Genomic DNA, 23,087 nt, shown 5'->3' with positions numbered 1-23,087 from the left:
TTGCCAGGCGTTAGTGGTTGAAGGGATTGCTCTCTGCACCAAGGATGTAGACCTGGCTGAGTGGCTTGCTCCAAGCTCGGACCTGCACAGAGTAGCCCTTGTTAACATGTGAGGAATGACTCAGCTGTGGGAGTGACCAGTCTCCCCCACTCTCCCTTTCTGTGACTCAGTCAAACACATAAAATAAATAAGGCAATCTACTGCAAAGCCTTTTACAATTAGTTAATTTATTAACTTGTTTATAATTTTTCATGCTATGTTTCCATTGGCACAGGGATTTGAAAGTCTAGCACTCCACTGCCAAGGTGCATCTGAAAGTTTCACTGGGAGTCCTCTTTTGACTCCAGGCAGAGCTGCACACTCTAACACGACTTCACTTTCCCGTATGTCAGTCTGTAGGTGCATATATGTGTATTCATGCTTACCTATGTATCCGTTTATCTTGTACTTTGCATGCTTAATGATTCTATGTTTATATAATTTAGAATATGGAAGTTTTTATGGTGGCCATTTGGAAATTAAACCAGCGGATAGTCACTTGTCTTTGTACCTCTCTACACTTTGCTTTTCTTATTTGCTATTCTCTGTCTCAAATGAATAAATACACTTATTTAAGTACAAATTGCTTATAGTCTTGCACTACGGCATCTCTGGTTAGCTGACACTGGGATCCTGAATGAATGCTGGCCCAATTACTGACTCTTCCAACCACCAATTCTCCTCTCTAACAGTGTAAAGGGAAAGCAGAGGAAAATGCCCACAGTGCTTGGGCCCCTGCACCTACTGGGACATCTGCAGGAAGCTCCTCGCCCCCGGCCTTGGTCTCAACCCGCCTGGCCCTGGCAGGCATTCCCGAAATGAACCAGCAAACGGAAGACCTCTCTCTCTCCCGCCCGCTGTCTTTCTCTCTCTCTCTGTGATTTTGCCTACCAAGTAAACTAACCAGACCTTTAGGAAATGTTGAACAAGATGAAATTGTTAAAACATTAAAAACAAAAAAGACCTGAGAGAAAGGGTGCTAAATTCGATTTTAGAACAAGCACCTGGAGTGATATGACTACATTCAAGCAAAGATACAGCACATAACAGAGGCGTATTTTAGTATGGGGAAAAATAATTTGGAGGAAACATACAATATATTTAATCATACCTAAGTTTATGTGAGAAGAAAAACCAGAAAAGCAAAATTAGGAGTTTCAACATAGAGAAAGCAGTTGAAGAATGAGTTCCCCGAGGAATAAAATTCTAAGAACAGAGGTCCAAAGTAATTTTAAAAGTCAATAGAACATATTATGTTTTGCCGGTCCCATCTTTCAAGATGTAGCTCAATATTCCCTTGACAGGAAGAATCTGAGGAAGAGTCCATTGTCAGAAAGCAAATGTTGCCTCCTTAAATATATATCTGAAAATAAAGATGGAAATGTAAATTTCAATGTTACACTGGTTTGGAGAAATACTTAATTTTGTAGATCAAATATATATTTTTTTTTATTGAAAAATGCTTGTCTTCCGAGGATTCTATCCCTTTACCCTGCGGCATGATGAAAGTATTTTTATTTTCTAAATGATGTATGCTTTCTAAAAATGTCGAAGACAAACTGACACTTTTTTTTTTTCCAGAAATAATCTTTAAAACAATTGTTTTCCAGAAACCATTACTACTGTTGAGAGATCAAGGGAGAGGAGGGGTTTGGGGAGTGGGAGGGGCAACTCCAAGAGTGTGGAATTGTATTATAACATAATTTTATGAGGAAAAGAAATGAAAATAAGTGTGAGTCTTCTGTGAAAATCATGACATTTATTCTTTAATCCTAAGACACTGTGACACAGTGATAATCAGACCATATCCTACCAGGACTTTAGCCTGCCTCACTTCTTACAACGTGTTGGTATGGTGCCCAGCACGATGGCCTTGTGGTGAAATCCTCATTTTGCATGTGCAGGATCCCATATTGGTGCTGGATCCTGTCCTATCTGGCTCGCTGCTTGTGACCTGGGAAAGCAGCAGAGACTAGTCCAGCGTCTTGGGACCTTGTGCCCACAGGGCACACCCAGAGGAGGCTCCTGGCTCCTGGCTCCTTGATTCAGATCAGCTTGGCTTCGGCCATTGTGGCCATTTGGTGTCAACAACTGAATGGAGTATTTTTCTCTGTCTCTCCTTTTCTCTGTACATCTGCCCTTAAAATAAAAATAAATTAATTAAAAAACATATATTTGTTATAGAATTTGCCTGAAATTAATTTAATTTTAGCTTTATTTTCAAGTTTTGTGAATTTTTTCACCCTCCCCTCCACCAGTTCTGTCCCATTTTTGTTTTCTTTGTTCCTTTTTTTTTTTTTTTTTTTTTTTCTACATGTTAAAAGAAGTTTTTAGGACTGTTTTGAGGAATCTTACAATCTTACCTTTTGATCATAGTTCTGCATGTGCAGAAATGGTTTGCTTTTTGAATGTTTCGCTGATGTTATATGTTAGAAAAAATAAGCAATTGAGCTATAACATTCTTCCAATTTTATTTTCCTTCTGTTTGTTTTTTCAATTAAAAGAGTTTTGCACTATTTTGGTTTTGTAACTGAAGAATAATTTTTATTCTTTAAATGAATGTTTATCTGGTCTTTGTCATCACTGTTTCAGTAAAGCAAATAATTTTCATTGTTTTAAAGCTAAAATAAGCTGTTCTTACATTAACAAAGGAGGATTGGGAAAAAAATAAGCCTGTGTTAAAACATTGTGTGAATACAGCTATTGTCTTATTTGAAAGACGTCAGTCTTTGAAAGAAAATACATGAAAAGACAAAGAACGACTATTTTTAAAACTTTAAGATCTGATTTTGAAGCAATTTAATTTAGTAGTTTTTCTTAACGAAAAAATCGACAGGTTGCATTTAGTTGTAGGATGTGCTTCTCAGGCCTGTGCTGTTATGCAGCCTGGAAGCCAACCGTGAGGACTCCAGTGGCCAAGGAGCTGCCACCCACTGGGAGACACAGCAGGTGGTTCTGGCTGCTTTTGTGGTCTGGCCCAGTGTACCCCACAGCAGGAAGAAGCTCTGTCCCTATCTCCATCCCTGTCAAATAAATAAATAAGTAAATACTCTTTAAGGATAGTGTACTCTAAAATAACTAGGCACAAAGATTTACTTTTAGCATTTCAAATAGGCGTGACAGCTATATTGATAGGTAAAAAATCACCTTGCTCATTGACTTTCTAATCCAGGAGGAAAACATGGGCAAGGAAAGCGGAGCGATGGAAACACCTGCATCTAAGACCCCCACTTGCTGTATTTAAGAATCAATTTAAATGTCACTCTGTTTTGATCACTGCTTAGTTGTGTCTTTAGCTTGCCATGTCATACAAGGTGAAATATTCTGGCTTTCATTATTGTATCATTTGTGCCTCAATTTGTCTCTAATACAGGCCACATGCAAAGGAATAGATGAACACAGAGCCGCACGACAAATCCAAAGTCTATCTGTGAACAATTACTTTTTGGAATTCTGAGAATGCTGGTAACACATTTGTTGTTAAGAAACATAGTTTACAAATTATTCAAAATCTGGCCAATTAATTTTGTTGATTTTCAAATTACATCATTTACTCACTTAAATGAATATTTGTACTCATTTGGAAGAATGCAGAGAGAGTGAAGCTATAAATGAAGTTTTTGAGAGGGCATTCTGCACCCCAACAAGCAATGAGAAAACTTAATAAGATCATTTTGATTTAAATAATAATTTCTATGATTTATTTAAATGCTTTTATATTTCTTCATATTTAGATTCCAAGATTGAAATCAAAGTGAATCAAGTTTTATCTTCAGGTGTGTAGGGCCTGGCACAATGGCTCAATAGCTAAATCCTGGCCTTGCATGCACACGTGGGTTCCAGTTTGGACCCCTGGCAGCTCTGCTTCTGGAAGAAGCTCCTGCCTGCTGGCTTTCCGCTGGTTCTGCTTCGGCTCTTGTGGTCACTTGTGGAGTGAGCCAGGAAATGGGAGATCTTTCTCACTGTCTCTGCTTCTCTCTGAATACCTGCCTTTCCAATAATTTGGTTTTTAACCTTTAAAAATGAAACCTGCTCTGTCAAATGTTTCACCTTCCTTAGTTTTGAGATATTTTTCTCCCCTCTGCTTACCTGAGCTGGATTATTTGTTTAGAATTTGTTTGACTTTCCTTTTAATCATTTTATTGTTTATATTTATATTTTAGGTATATTTGTTTATATTTCTTTTAAAATATGCTATGTATAGTATTTATTAATACATATTTAGTATTTATTACTTGTATTTATATATGTATCACTTCAATTGTTTTGCTTACTTATTTATGATAAACATTTATTTGAATTATTTCATTCTAGGTTTTGGCTGTCTTTGATCGTTTCACAAAACCATTTATCCATCATTTAAGGATTGTTTCCTTAGGAGACACAAATACAAATAAGAAGTAACGAAAAGAACCAGTCTTTGCAAATTTGTAGTTTGTGTTTTACTTCCAGCAGCAATTATTTGCTTTTATATCCTTTAGGGGAAAGTGTCAAAGCTGGCTCCTCCACACACTCTCACTCAGTCCTCAATCACTTGTAAGGGGTGAAAATTCCTTTCTGTCTCTGGATTCCAGAATTTTCAGTTATGATAGCCTGCACTCAACTTGAGCAACTGACTGTGAATTTTAGTAGGAGTCTCTTTATCAAATAGGACCTAGCAAGTGTGCATTGCTTCAGGTGAGCAAATATAATGAATATTTCAGGTTCATTTCAAGTTTGAATTAGTTGGTACACCATGACTCCAACTGCCTAGTAAATTTAACACGTAATTTGTTGCAGGAGAGTCAGGTGTTATTTTTTTTTTTTTGTAAAACCCAATGTGTTACATCCTTCCTTTTTTCCAGACTTTTTCCATAAAATCTGGAATGTTGGGTTTTTGTGTTTATTTTATAACAAAATGCCAAACACAAGCCATTTATAGAAGAAAACATAATTCAGTTTATTACATTGAAGAATCAAAATTCAAAATCAGGTAAGCCGCCTGTGTTCAATTGTGTGGAGAGAGAAAAGATTATAAATTGCTGGCACCTGTTCAGAGAAAGCATCATGTGGTCGGCCAGGGAGCAGCATCGGAGTGATAGGAGCACAAAGCTCAGGGAGTCACAGTAGTTCACTTGTGAGAATGTCATTAAAGAGAATCTATGATGACCCAAGGACATAAGTCCACCAATAAGCTATATCGCTGGATTGTCTTGGTAGCATTAATTAATGACTTAGGGATTTATACAGGTACATGGATTTGGGAGCAACATCTATTCAAACAGAACAACCAGGATAACACAGACTACATTTTGAGAAATCATGTTGATAGGATAGCTGGTCCCCCGTGAAGTTACATTTTAAATCTTGCTTCTCCGCATTTTTCACCCTTCCAAGTCCAGGTTCTTCCTAGCTTTGCCCCTCAGGCCCCTTGAGGGAGAATAAAAGTCACAGTAGAATATAGACTTCCATCACTTGGAGATGATGTTCAGCCCAGACAATAGAAAATGGAGATGGTAGTGCTAGGTCTTGTGCAACACTCCTGGGTCATGTCCATCACCTGACCATTGCCATCACCTTGGGTTTGCGGAAAGCCCCACAAGGGGAGTGGTGATGTTATCAGCAGATGGTTCCTCATTCCAGGATAAGATCTTACTTTTCTTCTACAGCTCAGGAAGTAAGCACATTGCCCCGAATGATTTTGTGTAAACTGGATCTGAAGGATCTGTTTAGCTATTCCTTGCCTTGCACCCACCAGGATCCCATATGGGTACCATGCTTGTGGCCTGAGAAATCAGTTAAGGACAACCCAAAGCCTTGAAACCCTATACCCACGTGGGAGACCTGTAGGAGGTTCATGGCTCCTGGCTTCAGATCGGCTCAGCACTGGCCATTGTGGGGAGTGAATCAGTGGATGGAAGTTCTTTCTCTCTGAACCTCCTCCTCTCTGTAAACCTGATATTCTAATAAAAAATAGTAAATGATGTTTAAGCTGGGTGTTTGTTCTCCATGCCACTACAGTTGATTGGGTCATTTATATTGTACACTCATGCAAGTTTGGTTGATTGAAAGTTTTGCATCATGAGCCAGTGTTCTCTTAGATTATATGACGGTTGCTTACAACCCCTGAACGCGGTTGCTCAGAGTTGTTGCCCTCTTCCACACATGGTGGCAGGAGACAGGCTATCAGTTGGCAAAAGCCAGTGAGTGGGGACTCGTTCGCTTCTCGAGATCTCTCCCTTTTTGTCCCCTCCTGTCTCTAAGGCAGAAGGCATCTCTCTCATTCTTTCTTAAACAAATCCTGCTCTGAACACTGAATTGTCTGCATGAAAATTCTTCCATGTGAGAAAGTGGCGGAGTGGCTAGGTGGTGAAGGCTCAGACCAACACCGGTTTCTGCATTGACTGCTATTTCATCGTCCTGAGAGACAGAGCAGGAGAAGCTCTGAGTCTTGAGTCCAGGCAACCCACGTGGGAAAACCAGACGAAGCTCCTGGTTCCTGGGCTGGCCTGTCCCAGACAAAGGTGAACCAGCAGAGGAATCCCTCTCACCCTCTGGTTCTCCTTCTCTTTCTCTCTCTATGTGTGTAACTCTGATGTTCAAACAAACAAACAAAAAATACAATTTTAAAATAGTTTAAGTAATGGTCTAAACTAAAATGAATCCCAATTATTAATGTGAATTATATGATAACTGGAGAGTCTCAGAGACTTATATGAATGCTTAAATGATTGCATTGTAAACTTTGTGTTTTATATATTTTAAAGGTATATTTATTGTTCTTATTGAAAAGTCAGATGTACAGAATGAAGGGGAAGACAGAGGGAGAAAGATCCTCATCACTAGGTCACTCCCCAGTTGGCCTCATGGGCCAGAACTGAGCCAATCCAAACCCAGGAGCTTAAGCATAAGTGCAGTGTCCCAAGGTTCTGAGCCATACCCTACTGCTTTCACAGGCCATAATCACGGTGCTGGATCAGAAACGGAACAGCCAGGATGTGAACCCCTATGAAGGTAGAGGATTAGCCTCATGAGTCATGGCACCAACACCCTATTTTTTTTTTTTAATATTTCAAATGAACGGCAGCAAAGTTTAAAAAGATAAAACGTCTTCAGTTTTCCATTTTGTCAAAGCTTTGATAAACTGAGACTTTTGCACGCAGTGCAAAGTGTCACATAGTTTATGAGACAGGAATTATAGACACGAGGGTATCAATCATCCGTTTATCTTCCTTGGTACACAGTTGGCATTTGTTAACATATCAGTAGGTTACAATGGTCATAAAATATCAGCAAGTAGTGATCATGTGCATTGGAGCTGACCAGGACCTTGTGGTTCAATACCTGCTCCTTGGCTTGGAAACCTAGAAGTTCAGTGAAACTTTGGACCGTATTTTCATCCTAAAATTCTTGTTCCTTAAAATTATTGCTGATATGCATGGATATTAAAAATGCATTTCAAAACATTTCAGAAAAACCTTGAGTGAATACTTACAATGCTCATATTTTTGAGTTGTTTACTAATGAAGCCAGTTTTATTATTTTCAAATAATTTATAACTAAATTTGAATTCATTTTAGTAATTGTTATTAGTTAATAAACATTGTGTCAACTCATTTACAGGAGAGGAATGACAGGTTGGGAAACTAATATTTAGACCTTGTGTTGTGAGAATTGTTAATGTCAAAATCTGTACAAAATTTGTATTCAAAATTAGTTTGAGTTTTAGGTACACAGAACCACATGTTATTATCATTATTATTATTATTGTGTTTTTTTTCCTGATTATACTTTTAGCAACATACAAATCATTTTGGTAGAACTGGAGAAAGAAAGTTTCTGATTTGATCTTTTTATTCTTCAAGTATTTGCCAATGAAACACAGCTGTGTTGATTGCAGCTGGATCTCATAGCACTCCAACAATCAAACTAACTTCACGGTAATGCCTAGTACCCTTTTATTTCACAAGGTGTAAGAGGCAAGGGCTCCTACTTTTTTCATTCTTATGAAGGATCTAATCTCATTCGTGAGGTCCTTGAACTGTACCCCCATAATCAGTGAAGTGCATAATTTCAATGCTACAATATTAAATTTCAAGATGAAAGAATTGAAAAAAAAAACAATGAAAATGCTTCTCATGAAAAAGTAAGCTGCAAGAATCCTTTCAATTTTATGTTTTGTTTTACCATTCTTTGTAGTAATTGTTGTGGTGCAAGAATATTAGACCCATGCATTTGTTATTCTCTTATCTTCAGGGAATAAGTAATAAAATTGATCAATACCAGGGTGTTTTAGACACGCACATGCATGCTTGCTTCAGGCAAAGAGTTCAAGAGTTGTGAAGAGGTGCCAAAAAATCTCTTCGTTTTTCTGGGGAGACAGAGAGAGAGAGAGAGAGAGAGAGAGAGAGAGAGACTTATTTCATCTGCTGGTCCACTCCCCAAATAGCTGAAATGGCCAGTCTTAAGCCAGGAGCCCACAGCCATGTTTGGGTCTGACACATTGCTGCAGGGACCCGAGGACTTGGGACTTGTTCTATTGCATTTCTGGTAATATTAAGAGGTAACTGAGAGGGAAATGGGGCACCCGTTTTCTGGCGCCCATATCTGATGCCCGCATTACAGACTGAGGCTTACTTAACCCAGCATGCTACACAGGCAACCATGGGACATTTCTTCTTAAAATGTAATGTGAAAGTTACACACTTGTATTCTGAGTTCATCCTCTTTACAATAATTAATTTATACCAATAAAACAAAGGAATAAGCCTCCTTAAATGAAGGTTATTCCATCACTTAAACAAAGAGAAAAATTAAAAAAAAATGGTCACTAGTGTGGATTAAACACGGGCAAGCAGTGCTTTTAACAAAACCACACTGTTATTGTAAAAATTGACTTTTGAGTGTGTTTCTGCTCTGTTACCAGCAGTATTTCCAGCTTGGCTTTGCTCCTCCCAATTCCCTGAGCAAGGATTATGACAGCCGGCAACAACATTGCTGACCTGTTCCTGCACATTATCCACCCCAGAGCTAAGCTTCCTTGCTTTAATCTGTCTTTACAGATACACCAGCTAACTATGAGTCCTCTAGTAAATCTGTCTAGCTTCCTTGTGTGAGTACAGTTGTGTTCAACATGGGTTGGTGCTGGTGGGATTTACAATAGAATCATGATAGAGTCCCAGTTGTCAGTTGCTGCTGTATCCTGGTATGAACAAGTCACCCTGTGAAGTATTGTGCAATAAATAAAAGGAGGATGCCACTTTGCTGGGGTTCTTCAAGCTTCCTCTTTCCCAGGGCAATCATAAGCAAGCAGGCCTGATACGAGGCAAGCGAAACTCTACTGTATAACAAGTTTAAAATGCATTTCTACGTTGTGTGTGTGTGTGTGTGTGTGTGTGTGTGTGTGTGTGGAGAGAAAAAGAGTAGAAGTTAATGCTTTTGAATGTAAGTTGGATTTGAGGTGCCCCTAGAAGAGGAACAATGCTAACTGGATTTTGAAATATAGAAATATTTTATGTTAAAATAGTAGTACAACATGTGTTCAAAGTAAAGACAGGAATGGGATTGCGTGGAGAGACGGACTTAATAGATGCCTATGTTAGGGAGTCAACTTCATTTTTTTTAAAGATTTATTATTATTATTATTATTATTATTGGAAAGGCAGATATACAGAGAGGAGAGACAGAGAGGGAGATCTTCTGTCCGATGATTCACTCCCCAAGTGAGCGCAAAGGGCCAATACTATGCCGATCCGAAGCCAGGAGACTCTTCCGGGTCTCCCACGCGGGTGCAGGGTCCCAAAGCCTTGGGCCGTCCTCGACTGCTTTCCAGGGCCACAGGCAGGGAGCTGGGAGGGAAGTGGAGTTGCTGGGAATAGAATCCATGCCCGTATGGGATCCCTGTGCACTTAAGGCAAGAACTTTAGCCACTAGGCCGCCACGTTGGTTCCATGTTCTGATGACTAAATCATCATTAGGAAAATGAACTTTCACCTGTTGCATTTTTAATTCAAAAATATATACAAAAGCATATAAAATTGTGTAAGTATTACGCATTATTTAATCACCATGTGCTTCAAATTCCATACTGCATGTTAAGAATTCTAAGTACATCACCACCCATAAACAGAGAAGTTGAGTGTGAACGTTTTCTGGATGTCAATTACTGGATGACAAAGTATCACTCAGGTTAAGTCATGGTGTTCATAAGTTTTATTTGTGCTTTTTCTACTTAAGCATTCAATTTGGGGAATAACTTGTTTCAATAGACCTTATTTTTGCATGTGAAATATGCATGTAATTAAAATATTTTATTTGTATTTTTCAAAATGGAAATTATGTAAATGATACATTCTGTTTCCATTACCATATATCATCGCCTTATGAGTAATATATATTTGTTTCCTTATGTTTGTAATTGTGTTCACTTATATTGTGATTCTGAGTATTTATGAGCAACCCACAAGATAGCCTAGCAGCTAAAGTCCTCGCCTTGTACGCCAAGGATCCCAAATGGGCACCGGTTCGTGTCCCGTTGGCTCTGCTTCTCATCCAGCTCCCTGCCTGTGACCTGGGAAAGCAGTCAATCATGGCCCAAAGCCTTGGGATCCTGCACCTGCCTGGGAGGACTGAAAGAAGTTCCTGGCTCCTGGCTTGGATTGGCACAGCTGGAGCCATTGTGGTCACTTGGAGAGTGAATCAGCACACAGAAGAGCTTCCTCTCTGTCTCTCCTCCTCTCTGTATATCTGACTTTCCAGTAAAAATAAATAGTTATGACCACATTGTTTCCTTGTTTATTTTAAATGATTTATTTATTGATTTGATTGTCAGAGTTATAGATAGAGAGGTGGCGATGCAAAAAGGCAGATTTTAAATCTACTGCTTTACTCACCAAGCAGCCTCAATTGCAAGAGACTGCCCGGTCTAAAGCTGGTAGCTAGGAGCCTCTGCTGGATGTTCTGTGGAGGTGTGGGTGATCAGATGCCTGGGTCATCAGCAGGAAAGGCGATGGGGACTCTTTACCTGGAATCCACAAAGGATGCTTAACATACTATGCCACAGTCTGGTGCCTGCCCCAACACTGACTTTGCAGAAATGGAGTGAAGAAAGCATACAGCTAAAATATACTCTTCAAGATAAAGCCAAGCTCATTGCACCAGGAATTATTAAATTAAATATATATATAAAATCAGTAAAATTTTAAAATTACACTAAATTTTGTGGAAGAGACAAAGTATTTCAATATATAATGCATAACACAAATAATCAAAGCTAGTAAATCACAGATTTAGTTCAGAGATGCAGGAGCAAATGTTTTCTCTTCAAAGCAGAAAAAAGATGGACAGTTTACTAATGGGAAGATCCCCAACTGCTTTTCTATAACTCACGATAGAAATGCAGTTGAATGTATAATCTTCAGTTTGAAATTTGAAACCGACACAATTATGTTGTTCACTGCCTGGTAACTTGTTCCTGCTGAGTAGTTGGTTGGTTGCATGGATATGTCAAAATGGTATATTTCTCTAGATGCTCGTTGTTTTCTTGGCTTCTGTTGTCATATTGAAGTTTTCATTATGTATAGAATATGTAAGAATATATGCATATGTCTTGTTAGATTTATGCCCAAGTACCTTATTTAGGTATTGTAATGCATTATTACCTTTTATTCATTTATAACTATAATCGTGTGTGCAAAATCTGTTTCAGTTTCCAGTTCTCTGCTATGACGTAGGAACTTGAAAGACTTTTTGCATGTTGACCCTTGTATCTTTCATCCTGTCACCTTATCATACACACAAATACTTCTAGGCAATTTGCTTATTTTAATAGGATTTTTGACATATATAATTATTTGATGTGTGAACATGAAGTGTGTAATGTTGTCTAAAGCATTGAACTTACTTGCACAGATTGAGATCATTTTTACATTATTTCAACTAAATTCCATGTTACTATTATTATTGGGATGGCAGTCCTCTTTGGTGTGACCCCCGAGTCTCACAGTAACGCCTTAAAATGTCCTTTCTTTAATACGTGTGGGCACATTACTGTGCAGTTTTTGAAAAAGCGTTGCCCAGATTATGTGCAGCGCTCTGATCTTTGCAGTTCCAGGGTGAACCTGGACTCTCTTCATGATGGTCTGTGTGCAATGATAGTCCATCTGGGATCTGAGTAAGCCAATAAATGTGACTATTTTTTCTTCAGGTGGATGTAATACATTTGCCATTCATACTCAGACCTCTGGAATCAAACCCTCTGTCCCTAAAAGCTATTTTTTGCCGAACTAGTGAAACTGATTCTTTCAATTTTACTATACAACACAGAAGTATACTAAATTGATTTAAACTGTTATTTATTCATTTGCAAAACACATTGAGTCAGAGAAAAGGAATGAAAAAGGGAAGAAAGAAGGAGAGGGAGAAGAAGGAGGGAGAGAGAAAAAGAGACAGAGAGACCATAGCCTTTAAAAATCAAAAACTCCATGCCACCACAGTTAGCAATCAATTAGTATTTCCAGGGAATTTATGTAAACTTCTTTCAGGGCAAAGACTTAACAATCAATCACATAATCGCATGCTGGGCAGAAGTTTAGTAAGTACTGATAAATTGGTAAGGTGTAATAAAATTTTATGACTAGGTCAATATATACCTAAGCAATATTTTCTGATCCTTACTTTGGCAACCTCACTCAGGCCTGTTACAACGTAACAACAGAACAGGCTATGAAATAAGGTAGGTCTTTGGATCCTGTTACTTTGTTCATGTTTCTAAGTATTTGTATTTAAATTTACATTAGCAATTTCCACATGTATCTGCATTTCTCCAAATTAACAAAATTATGTATTATGCTTTACTATTTAACATGGATAATTTCTTGTACCCAAACTGGAAGATATACTTGAAAAATTTTAAGTATATAATATTATTCTTCATGTGACTCATTGTTTCAGGTTTTCTCGAATTTAGGTTGTATCATTTAATAGCTCTTTAAAGAAGCAAATACATATTGCAAGATATTTTGAAAAATAGAGGAAATATGTTATGAAATTCTACACAGGCAAAAGGCAACACTGTGTATAAAAATGTAATACTTTCTAACCTTATAAATATCAGTCATCACTTTGTTATCTTATAAAACATTACACATTTTGATAATAAATATGCAGAGAAAATACAACTTTGTGTAACTCACAAAACAAATTTGCTTACAATTGCTGCAACTACAGAATGCACAGAGTGTAATAATCATCTATAGCATAAACAATATTTTAGTATTGATTAGTTATGAGTGCACACATGACCAATGAAATTTTGGTACATTGCCATTTTTATGATATGTCTAGATTTAAAAGATTTTTTCATGATTAAATGCATGTTTTTGACTTTTGTATAAAAATGAATGTGCAGATCGTGTCACTGGTTTCTTAAAATTAAAGTGTTAGATTGCTTGAAGTACATAATTATTTAAAATGAAATGAAAAAGGTGTTAATGTCATTTCTACATGACATGAAGCAATTCATTTTCCATTTTATATGTAACTTAGTTTAGCACTTGTGATTTTGATTAAGTTTAGCTGAAGATTAAACTTTATATCTTTGATAATTACTGCTTAATATCTGTTACAGCTAAAATGTATTTCCAATCTTGAACCACACATCTAAAAGGTGTATTAAAAATATGCTTATCCTTGAATGATGTCTGTTTGAAATATTGTCATGATTTCTTACCAGTAAGAGTGTGCCAAGCATGGAGAAGTTTTACGTTTGTATAAATAATTTTAGAGGGATTGCGTTTTTTGCAGTTTTTGCAACTGTAACGTAATGTATATTGCTTTTTCTCTCCCTCAGATGGCAAAGAGGAAATTTTCTGCCTTAGAAATCACCCTCATTGTTCTTTTTGTGATAGTCACTATAATAGCCATCGCCCTAGTTATTGTACTGGCCACAGACACACCTGCAGTTGAAGGTGAGTGATGCACTTGGTACAATAGTATACAGTGAAGAAAAACTCATTACATTGTAGCCATGGACTCACGAAGATGTGAGAGGGAAAAGTCACACATTTACTTCAGTTTTTGTTTTAAAGAATCTGTTTATTTTTGTTGGAAAATCAGATATACAGAAAGGAGGAGAGATAGGGAGAAAGATCTTCCATCCGTTGATTTACTCCCCAAGCACCCACAGTGGCCAGAACAGAGCTTATCCAAAGCCAGGGGCCTCTTTGTGTCTCCCACTTGGGTGCAGGGTCCCAGTGCTTTGGGTCATCCTCCAGTGCTTTCCCAGGCCACAGGCAGGGAGCTCGATGGGAAATGCAGCAGCTGGGACACGTACTAGTGCTCATATAGGATTTCTTGTGCATGTAAGGCCAGAACTTTAACTGCTAGGTTTACTTCACATTTTTTATTTCTTATTTTTCAGTTTGAATGAAAACTCATTCTAACTAAGGAATAAATGTCTTGATACATTATTGTTCCTTAGTTAATGTTGCTTTAAGAAAGGAAAGAGGTCAGGAAAAAGTTAATGTAAAGAGGAATCATTGCTTCTGTTACCAGTAAGATTCTTTTCGTTGGTGGGAAACTGTGGGTTTTTGCTCTATCAGATACTTAATAGGGTTAGGGAAATTCGGAATTTTCTCTTTCTCTCTCTCTTTTGAGAATAGACATTTTATAAGAAAGACAGCTGAAAGAAAAGTGGAAAAGTGCTGAGATATTTCGTTATTTTTTTCTGAATATTTATATTTCAAGTTAAAGTTGGTGCCTACCACCTTGACCATTTAACCTATTTCTCTGCTTTCATCATGCTTGTCAATTCAAGTCAGAGCTTGTTTTCTGTAACTCTTGGTCCTTTGCTCTTGTTATCTTTAATCTTTGAAAACTTAATATATTATGAAGTAATCAATCTTATATAAACACAAGTACTAGAATATGGATCTATTTTTCTTTTTTTTCTTTTCTATTACATTCATTCTTTAAGAAATTTGTTATTTCTCTGATTTTTTTCTTTTGTGAATTTATTTGCTCTCCCTCTATACCACTTATCTATTAATTTATCCATGTTTCTCTGCATTCTTTGTTCTTCTTTAAGTGACTAATTATAAATATGGTGGCAATACACAATTTGTTTCATTTTCAATATTTGCCAACACGTCCTCTGAATACATTTTAGTTTTTGAAAAGCAAAGAGCTCTACAGAAGCATTCAACAATTTAAAAAGAGTCCTCGAATCTTTGATTTTACTGAGAATTTTCCTCTCCCAGACGATAATGGTTCTACCTTTACTCCAACTACAGATCAATCACCCTCAAACACAGGAACTTGTCCTAGTGTGCAAAATGATCCTGTCAACGAGAGAATAAATTGCATTCCAGAACAATCCCCAACCCAGGTCAGCAGCCACAATTTTTAATCTTTAAAAGCAATATATAAAGCATGGTAATATTGGTTCAAATTGTTATGATTAAAGATGCAGAAATAATTTTGGCTATTTTCTTTAATAATAGTTCTGCATAAACAGATAATCGACAATAAAGATCCCATGATTTCCTTTTCTCTACTCTATTGAATTTACACTTGATCTTAGCCTAAAGGCCGAGAAGTGATACTCTACTGAAATTAAATGAATAAGTTAGTAATCGTTGATAATTAAGAAGTGTTTAGTTATTTTATAAGAATCCCATCTTCTTAAACATACTCAAGAAGTAGATCACTAGATGGGATGTTTGAAGGAAATATCTCTTCCACATTAGAGTATTTGTAATGAAGGAACTAACCACATTTGTGAAATATAATATTACTTCCATTTGTGAAAATCATTATTTTTATTACATTTAAATTAAAAGGTAAGAGGTATAGAGAAATGTAAGATGAACGGAATGAAAACGGTGTGTTGGTGTGTGTGCCTGTGTGTGTATAAGCATTTTGTGCACGTTATAATATGCACACTCAAATCTCATCTTCTCTTAGGCAACAATATAGAATGATTCAATAAACTGTAAAAAATGGTATTGTCCATGTCCTGGCATTGCTGTGTCATAGTCAATAAAATTTTCTGATTAAATCTCCATGTAGAATCATAAGCAGATATGATTTTTCCAAGTGAAAAATTAGGAATCTCAAGTCTTATGAATTACTGATTTAAGGTTATCACGTTGCATTTACTGGGTTAATATGAAAAAAAAAGTCAAATGTTTTCTTTAGTTAATATTCTCCTTAAGAAATATTTTAAGCAGCATAGAGTTCTATTAGAAACTGTATAGGTGGTAAGGATCTTATTGGGAAAACCTTGACAATTGTTTTGCATTTTAATGTTATTATTATTCTTCAATGTCAACCTCAGATTAAATTGCTAAATAATTACTTTCAATAAGATATAAGGTTATGGATTAAATAAACTAAAGTCCAATCAATATATTTACATTTGTCATGCAATAGAGTAAATTTAACTTAAATTGAATGTATACTTTAGTATATTTCTAATATATTTCTCTTTTTTTACTTTCTAATTTAGTTTTATTTTGAATTTTGAATTGTATGGTACAGTTTTGTGTAAAATATATTTATCTTACTGACATTGAACTAAAAGATGAACTTTAGAAAAATTATTTTAGAGATACTGTAATTTTAAATGTTTTGTATAGGAAATCAGCTTGTCAAAGCTAAAGGCAAATGTCAGTCTCATCGTTAATTAAGATGCATGGCTGAATTCAAAAGTGGAGTGTGGGGCCTGTGCCTTGGGCTGCTGGGCTAAGCTTTCACTGCTGCAACCGTTTGGGGAGTGAACCAGAAGATGGAAGATTTTTCCCTGTCTCTCTCTTCTCTGTGATATTTGCCTTTCAAATAACTACATCTATAAAAAGAGGTGTCGTGTATGGATCTCCTCCATCTCTGTAATTTAGCCTTTAAAATAGATTAGATAAATCTTAAAAGAAACCAACAAACAAAAAACAGGTCCAGTGTTGTGGCATAGTGTGCTAAGCCATTGCCTGTCTGGCGCAGTTCCAGGCAGCACATACAGGGAGCATTGCAGGAAGTTCTGTGTACTTCAGCCTGGACCGCGGCTGATGGAACCGTTTGAGGAGTGAAACAAAAATAGGAATTCTCCCTCTCTCTGTTCCTCTGTTTTTCATGTAAATTAAAAAAAAAAAGTGGTGTGGAATAAGCTAAATAAATGTTTTTGTAAATCATATTTTTAATCAAGCAAAATGTATTCAAAATAAGAAATGAATTATAAAAAGTACCTTCCTCCTTAAAAAGGTGTTACATTTCCCTCCTTTTCCCTTGCAGGAGATGTTATTAATTTCAAATAAAGGTCTTTTTATTTAAGATTTTTTAAATGCTTATTGGAAGGGCATATTTATAGAGAAAAGGAGAAACAAAGATCTTTCATCTTCTAGTTCACTCCTCCAAAAATTTGTATATAAAACTTGCAGTTAGTTAACATGTAATATATTTTAGTCTTCATTATATCAAAGTACAATCATGTTTTGGCAAGCTCTAAGGAAAGCTACAGCTCAGTTGCTTTTCTAAACGGATGTTCCATCTTTCTAGAAGTTTTAGAAATAGTAATTTTTCTAAAAGGTCAGAATGAAGATACTCCTTACTTCCTCTAAGCTGAGGTGAATTCCAAGTAAACAATCTTCAACAGGAGGCTTTTTTTTTCTTGCTTGTTAAAGTGGTTGTATAAGAATATACATGCAGATATAATATATGCAACATTAATAAAATGCAGAGTTCTATCACATATATGGTTCTCATATTTAAATGTACTACATGAATACCTATTAGAAATTGTAATATACATTGCAATTGTTCCTATCCATGTATACATCATAACATTAATAGATACTTCTATTCCAACATGCATAAAAATATTGAATAAATGATGCAATTAGAAAGATAAAAAAAACCTTGCAGTTAGGAAAGACCTGCATGTCTGTACCAACCTGAACACGCCTGATCTCAGAAACTAAGCAGGGTTGGGCCTGGCTAGTACTAGGATGGGCGAAAAAACCTAGATTCCGATTGCACAATGATGAGAAAATAGGGACGCAGTCAAGAAGATAATTTTAAAAGCTATTACAGTTTTCCTAGAAGGCAATAATTTGCTTTAGATACCATTGTAAAATCCCACAGCATGAATGACTTAAGCAGTAAGCTATTTTCTCAAAAGTTGGAAGTGTCGTCATGCTGGGTTTACGCCAAGGTTTCGTTCTCGTCCTATGTTGTAGTTTCCTCCATGCAAATTACAGTTGAAGGTGTAAGTTTTCCATTATGTGTACAACACTCAATTTTTTAAATGCTTTTATTTTTCTAGTTGAAGCTAAAAGTTTCAAGTCATCTTTTAGTATGTCATCTATTAGAAAAAAAAGTTTGATTCCAAAGCATTCATTTCAGAAACCAAATGTCGCACATCTGAGAGTAGCACTCATCATTGTTTGCTTTAATATATCTGTTTCTCAGGCAATCTGTGCCCAGCGGAACTGCTGCTGGAGGCCGACGAATGACTCGGTGGTCCCTTGGTGCTTCTTTGTTAACAATCACGGCTACACTGCTCAGGGCGTGACAACGACAAGCACTGGTGAGACACATGCTCAGTCTGTTAAGGACTGAGTTCAGAATTGCTCATTGTTGGTGATAGATTATGACATTATAAAAACATAGACGACACGGCGATGATCCATGCGAGCTTTCTTCTGCAGGACTTCAGGCTAGGTTGAACAGGATAGCAGCACCTAGCCTGTTTGGAAACGACATCAACAATGTTCTCCTCACCACTCAGAGCCAGACGGCCAACCGCTTACGCATCAAGGTCGGTTGTCCCTTTTTTCTTTCCTTCTTTTCGGATGATTGCAAATATTTAGGAATGGAAGACATTCTGCTGTCACATCTTCTACCTGACAATACGTGCTTCCTTTGAGAAGTATTTATCCCCAAATAATTAAGTAATGATAATATTTATTCTTCCCTAAGCCCGCTTACTCAAATGGCACATAATGATTAGTTTCTCTTGAACCAATTTTGTACTATTTCAATATTTTAATCTATGTAAAATATTTTTGAGATTAATGAACGTCTAATACATGTTAGGAAGTTTTATCATTTCGGCTATGGGTAGGGATGTAGGATTTAAAGGTGAATAAAGACAATTTGAATTTACTAACATTTGTACTGATTAAGTTATAAATAATAATGTTAAAGAGATCTATTTAGTTTATTCGCAAACAGCTTGCTTGTTAGTTATATTTGAATTTGGAAGTGAAAACAATATTAAGCTTGTGTGTGTGTGTGTGTGTGTGTGTGTGTGCTTTCTTTGACACATTTATGCAGGCACTGTGATTGTTTTAACAGTAAATATCTTTCGACTAAGGTGATGAACATTGAGAAAGCAGAGCCTGCCAATGAATGACCAATGTTTGGCAGTGCGGCTACTGGCCTTACATCACTGACTGTTAACTGTTGAGTCATCTGTAATTGTTTTTGTAGCATGCCGATTTTCTGTTTTCTTCGGCAACATGGAATTCTGGCATAGCAGTTCCATAATGTTAAAATCAAGTTTGTGACTACATTCATAACTTTTATAGATGTTCCACATGCATTATGTTCCGTTTAAATCTTAAAATCAATAATTCAGACTCAGAAAACTAAATAATAATCTTGAACAAGTATTATGGAATCAATGAAATCTTTGCAGCTTACTGATGCCAACAATGCCAGATACGAAGTCCCTCATCAGTACGTGACAGAATTCACTGGCCCCGCGGCCACTAACACGTTGTACAATGTGGAGGTTACACAAAACCCCTTCAGCATCAGAGTGACCAGGAGGAGCAACAACAACATTCTGTAAGCAATCATATTGTTTCACAGATATAGAGCTGAACGTCTCATCCAATTTCATTGTATTATTATGGAACAGGAATATCAAGGTCAAGACATTGTAAAAGATAACAGATTTCCTCTTAAAATGCGATGGCTAAACATCCTTGTAAAGGTGACAATCGTAGGGCAGCTGGTGACCCCAGGATTATCAATGTTAAATATATAAATTGGTGTTGACCAAGGGTGAGTTTGGGAAGCAATTATAAGCCAATTACAACGTTTGGATAACTAAAACCACTCCTGCATCTTGTCTTGACAATGCAGTATTCTCTGTAATTTGTGGGACCAACTGATTACTATTCAGAGATGTGTTCTTATAATACAAAAATGCTCCCATGTATTCAAATAAACACAAACATCAGAATTCACCTCCTAAGGACACATGTTAGGCATTTAGTAGTAAAATAAAGCATATGGAATGCCATTGAAATTTTCTTGTAGCATGTATTTGTTCTGCATAAAATGCTAAATGCTTTTCTGTGATCAAAGTTGATTTTGGACTTCATTAGCATGAAAATTAGATGCACACAAATTGAGACATTGTATTATCTATTTGTGTATTTATTTTCATTGTATTTGAAAGTTGGATTTGTACACAAAGAGGAGAGGCAAATGTCCTCCATTCCCAGGATCACTCCCCAAGTGGCCCTGAGGATTCGAGCTCAGTGTCCAAACCAGGATCCAGGAGCTTCTGCTGGTCTCCCTCGGGCACGCAGGGCTCAAGGCCCTGAGTCATCCTGTAGTGCTTTCAGTGTGGGGTTGGCACGCAGTGCCACCACTACACCAAGACAACACTGTATTTTGAAAACAGGATCTGAAGCAGGCAGAGTACCTCAGCTTCCTTTTAGTTTGTGGCCTTGAATCAGTTTTCAAACATGTGCCATCTGTGAAATGGAAGTGATAATTATGGTTACACTTCAAATTTTTGGTAGAAGTTAGGGAGAGAATGTGAAAAACTTATGAATGATGAACCGAATTGTTATTTCAGTGAACAAATTGTGTGGTTTGCACATTCTTAAGCATAAACACAGGGAAAAGAGACTTTTTTTTTTAAAGTAAAATAGTAGAAATGATGCTATACTCATATTTAGTGGTGTTTTTGAATATTTGATCTGACTCATTTTCTTTAATGACCCAGATTTGACACCAGTGTTGGTCCTCTGGTGTACTCAGACCAGTATTTGCAGATCTCAACCAGACTTCCCAGCCAGTACATGTACGGCCTCGGCGAACATGTTCATAAGAGGTTCCGTCATGATTTATATTGGAAAACATGGCCCATCTTCACTCGGGATCAACATACCGCTGATGTAAGAAATTATTTTTCTGTTACAAACAAAATAATTGTATTGGAGCAAATGACAATGTTAACTATTTCTGGTCATTATTTAATTAAAATACTGCTTAAGGTACTCGGGCATAGTGACACCTTAATGAGAAGTATGCTTACAGTACAGTGAGGTTTAATAAGTAAACCTAAATCCTCTCAGTCACTAACAGATTTAATCAACCTTTGAATAGCATTTCCAGGTTTGGAACGCTTTCTTTTAAATATTGCTTTTATATTTCACCGTTTCTTTTTCAACCATCCCTCTACATCAGCCTTCTATGAGTGGCCATTATCATTTCATCATGCATGTTCTACGTATTTTTGTATGAGAATGTGTCTTCTATACTGAACATCAGCTCATGCACCTTGTCCGTTTCCTCCTGTTCCGTGGTAAAGCATCATCCTTCGCAGCTTCATGCCCTTGCACAGGAGGCTGGATCTTTATAATTAGACATCTTGGAATTCTTGACCATTTCTACCATCTGTTATTGAAGGTTCATTTGAAGATTCATGTCAAAAGAACTCACAAACTCTTATGCAGAACTATTCTGTTCCCAATTACCTGTTTAATCTAGAGCGACAGTCTTGACATTGTATTAGTCACACACGTTTTCTCTAATTCTCAAATAGAAGATCCTTGAGGATAAAAACTACAGAATTAAAAATTGTTTTTGTTAGTGCATGCCGTTTCTTTTCTCATGTCAGTGCCAAGCATTTAATGTCCCGAACTCAAGTGAGTGAGTATGGGAAAGAGGCTCACAGACCACTAATATTGCCTATAAATCTATGCCTTACAGCATCGTTTTATACAGTAACCATGTTAAACACCTCATAGTGAATGCCCATAATTTCTTTCATTAATCAGTCAGGAAATACTATGTTTTTGCCATGTCAGTATTTTTTCATTCTCCTTCACTTGTAAACTCATCACCTCTCACCAATTATGCTGCAAATGTTTTAGGAGGGTAGGAACTATCTTCTAGTTGCCTGCTCTGCCTTGACACACATGGGGCAAAATGGATAAAATATCACAACCTTATAACTGACTTGCCATTCAAATATATTTAGTTACAATTTGACACAAAGGAAAGATAAGTATCTACTTAAATAAAGCATTTAACATGCCTGCATTTTCTGTATATAAACTCAATTATGTAAGAAAGACACACTCTATGGTGCAGTGTTGTACAGTTTCAGGAGGTATACACTGTGAAGAAACTTAATTTGTATTTTGAAAAATAGCATACGGAATAAGTGCATTTGTAAAGACAGTTTTGAAGTTTATAATCTATAGTTTATAATGTAAAATTTATAATGTATATGTATATGTATATGTAAAATGTATGTATATGTATGTATGTATATGTATAATGTATATGTAAAATTTATAATCTATAGTTTATAATGTATAAGTTTATAATGTAAAATGGCCTTCAATTATGATTTTTAAAATGTTTTCTTTTCAGCATACTGATAATTTATATGGTCATCAAACATTCTTTATGTGCATTGAAGACACCACTGGAAGGTCTTTTGGTGTTTTTCTAATGAACAGCAATGCAATGGGTAATGACATTTTATATTGTACTTGTCTTAACAAAGGTTTAACTTAACATGTCTAAATTGAACTCTTGGTTTCCACCATGACTCTCTATGCCAGAGAAACTTGTGGCTTTAATAATGCTGTTATGTGAATTAGTTATAAGTAGTTTTTGAATTTAATTAGACAATTGAATTCACATTTCACGGGTTTGAGAATAAGGTGTCCAATAGCAGGCAGGGACTTTCTTTTCCCTTCAGCGCTACGTGAAAGTATATCCTTCCAGACACGTGGCCCCTTTTGATAACTTCCATTTATCAG

At 36.5% G+C, this 23,087-nt stretch overlaps 1 protein-coding gene across 1 annotated transcript in view; it reads left to right on the top strand.

Moving 5' to 3' along the window:
* The first annotated feature begins 13,867 nt into the window (after nt 1-13,867).
* The window catches only part of SI (sucrase-isomaltase), a 60,598-nt gene continuing 51,378 nt past the window's right edge, over nt 13,868-23,087 (top strand). Inside the window, exons 1-7 of the mRNA XM_040974902.1 lie at nt 13,868-13,985; nt 15,276-15,403; nt 18,478-18,595; nt 18,717-18,826; nt 19,709-19,860; nt 21,035-21,206; nt 22,693-22,792. Coding sequence (XP_040830836.1) covers nt 13,868-13,985; nt 15,276-15,403; nt 18,478-18,595; nt 18,717-18,826; nt 19,709-19,860; nt 21,035-21,206; nt 22,693-22,792 — 898 coding nt within the window. The remainder of the gene's footprint in view (nt 13,986-15,275; nt 15,404-18,477; nt 18,596-18,716; nt 18,827-19,708; nt 19,861-21,034; nt 21,207-22,692; nt 22,793-23,087) is intronic.

This window comes from Ochotona curzoniae, unplaced genomic scaffold (genome assembly GCF_017591425.1).
Source record: "Ochotona curzoniae isolate NIBS_2020 unplaced genomic scaffold, NIBS_Ocur_1.0 contig_2599, whole genome shotgun sequence".
Lineage (NCBI taxonomy): Eukaryota > Metazoa > Chordata > Mammalia > Lagomorpha > Ochotonidae > Ochotona > Ochotona curzoniae.
The sequence above is the reverse complement of the archived record's forward strand: the minus strand, read 5'-3'. Positions and strand labels throughout refer to the sequence as shown.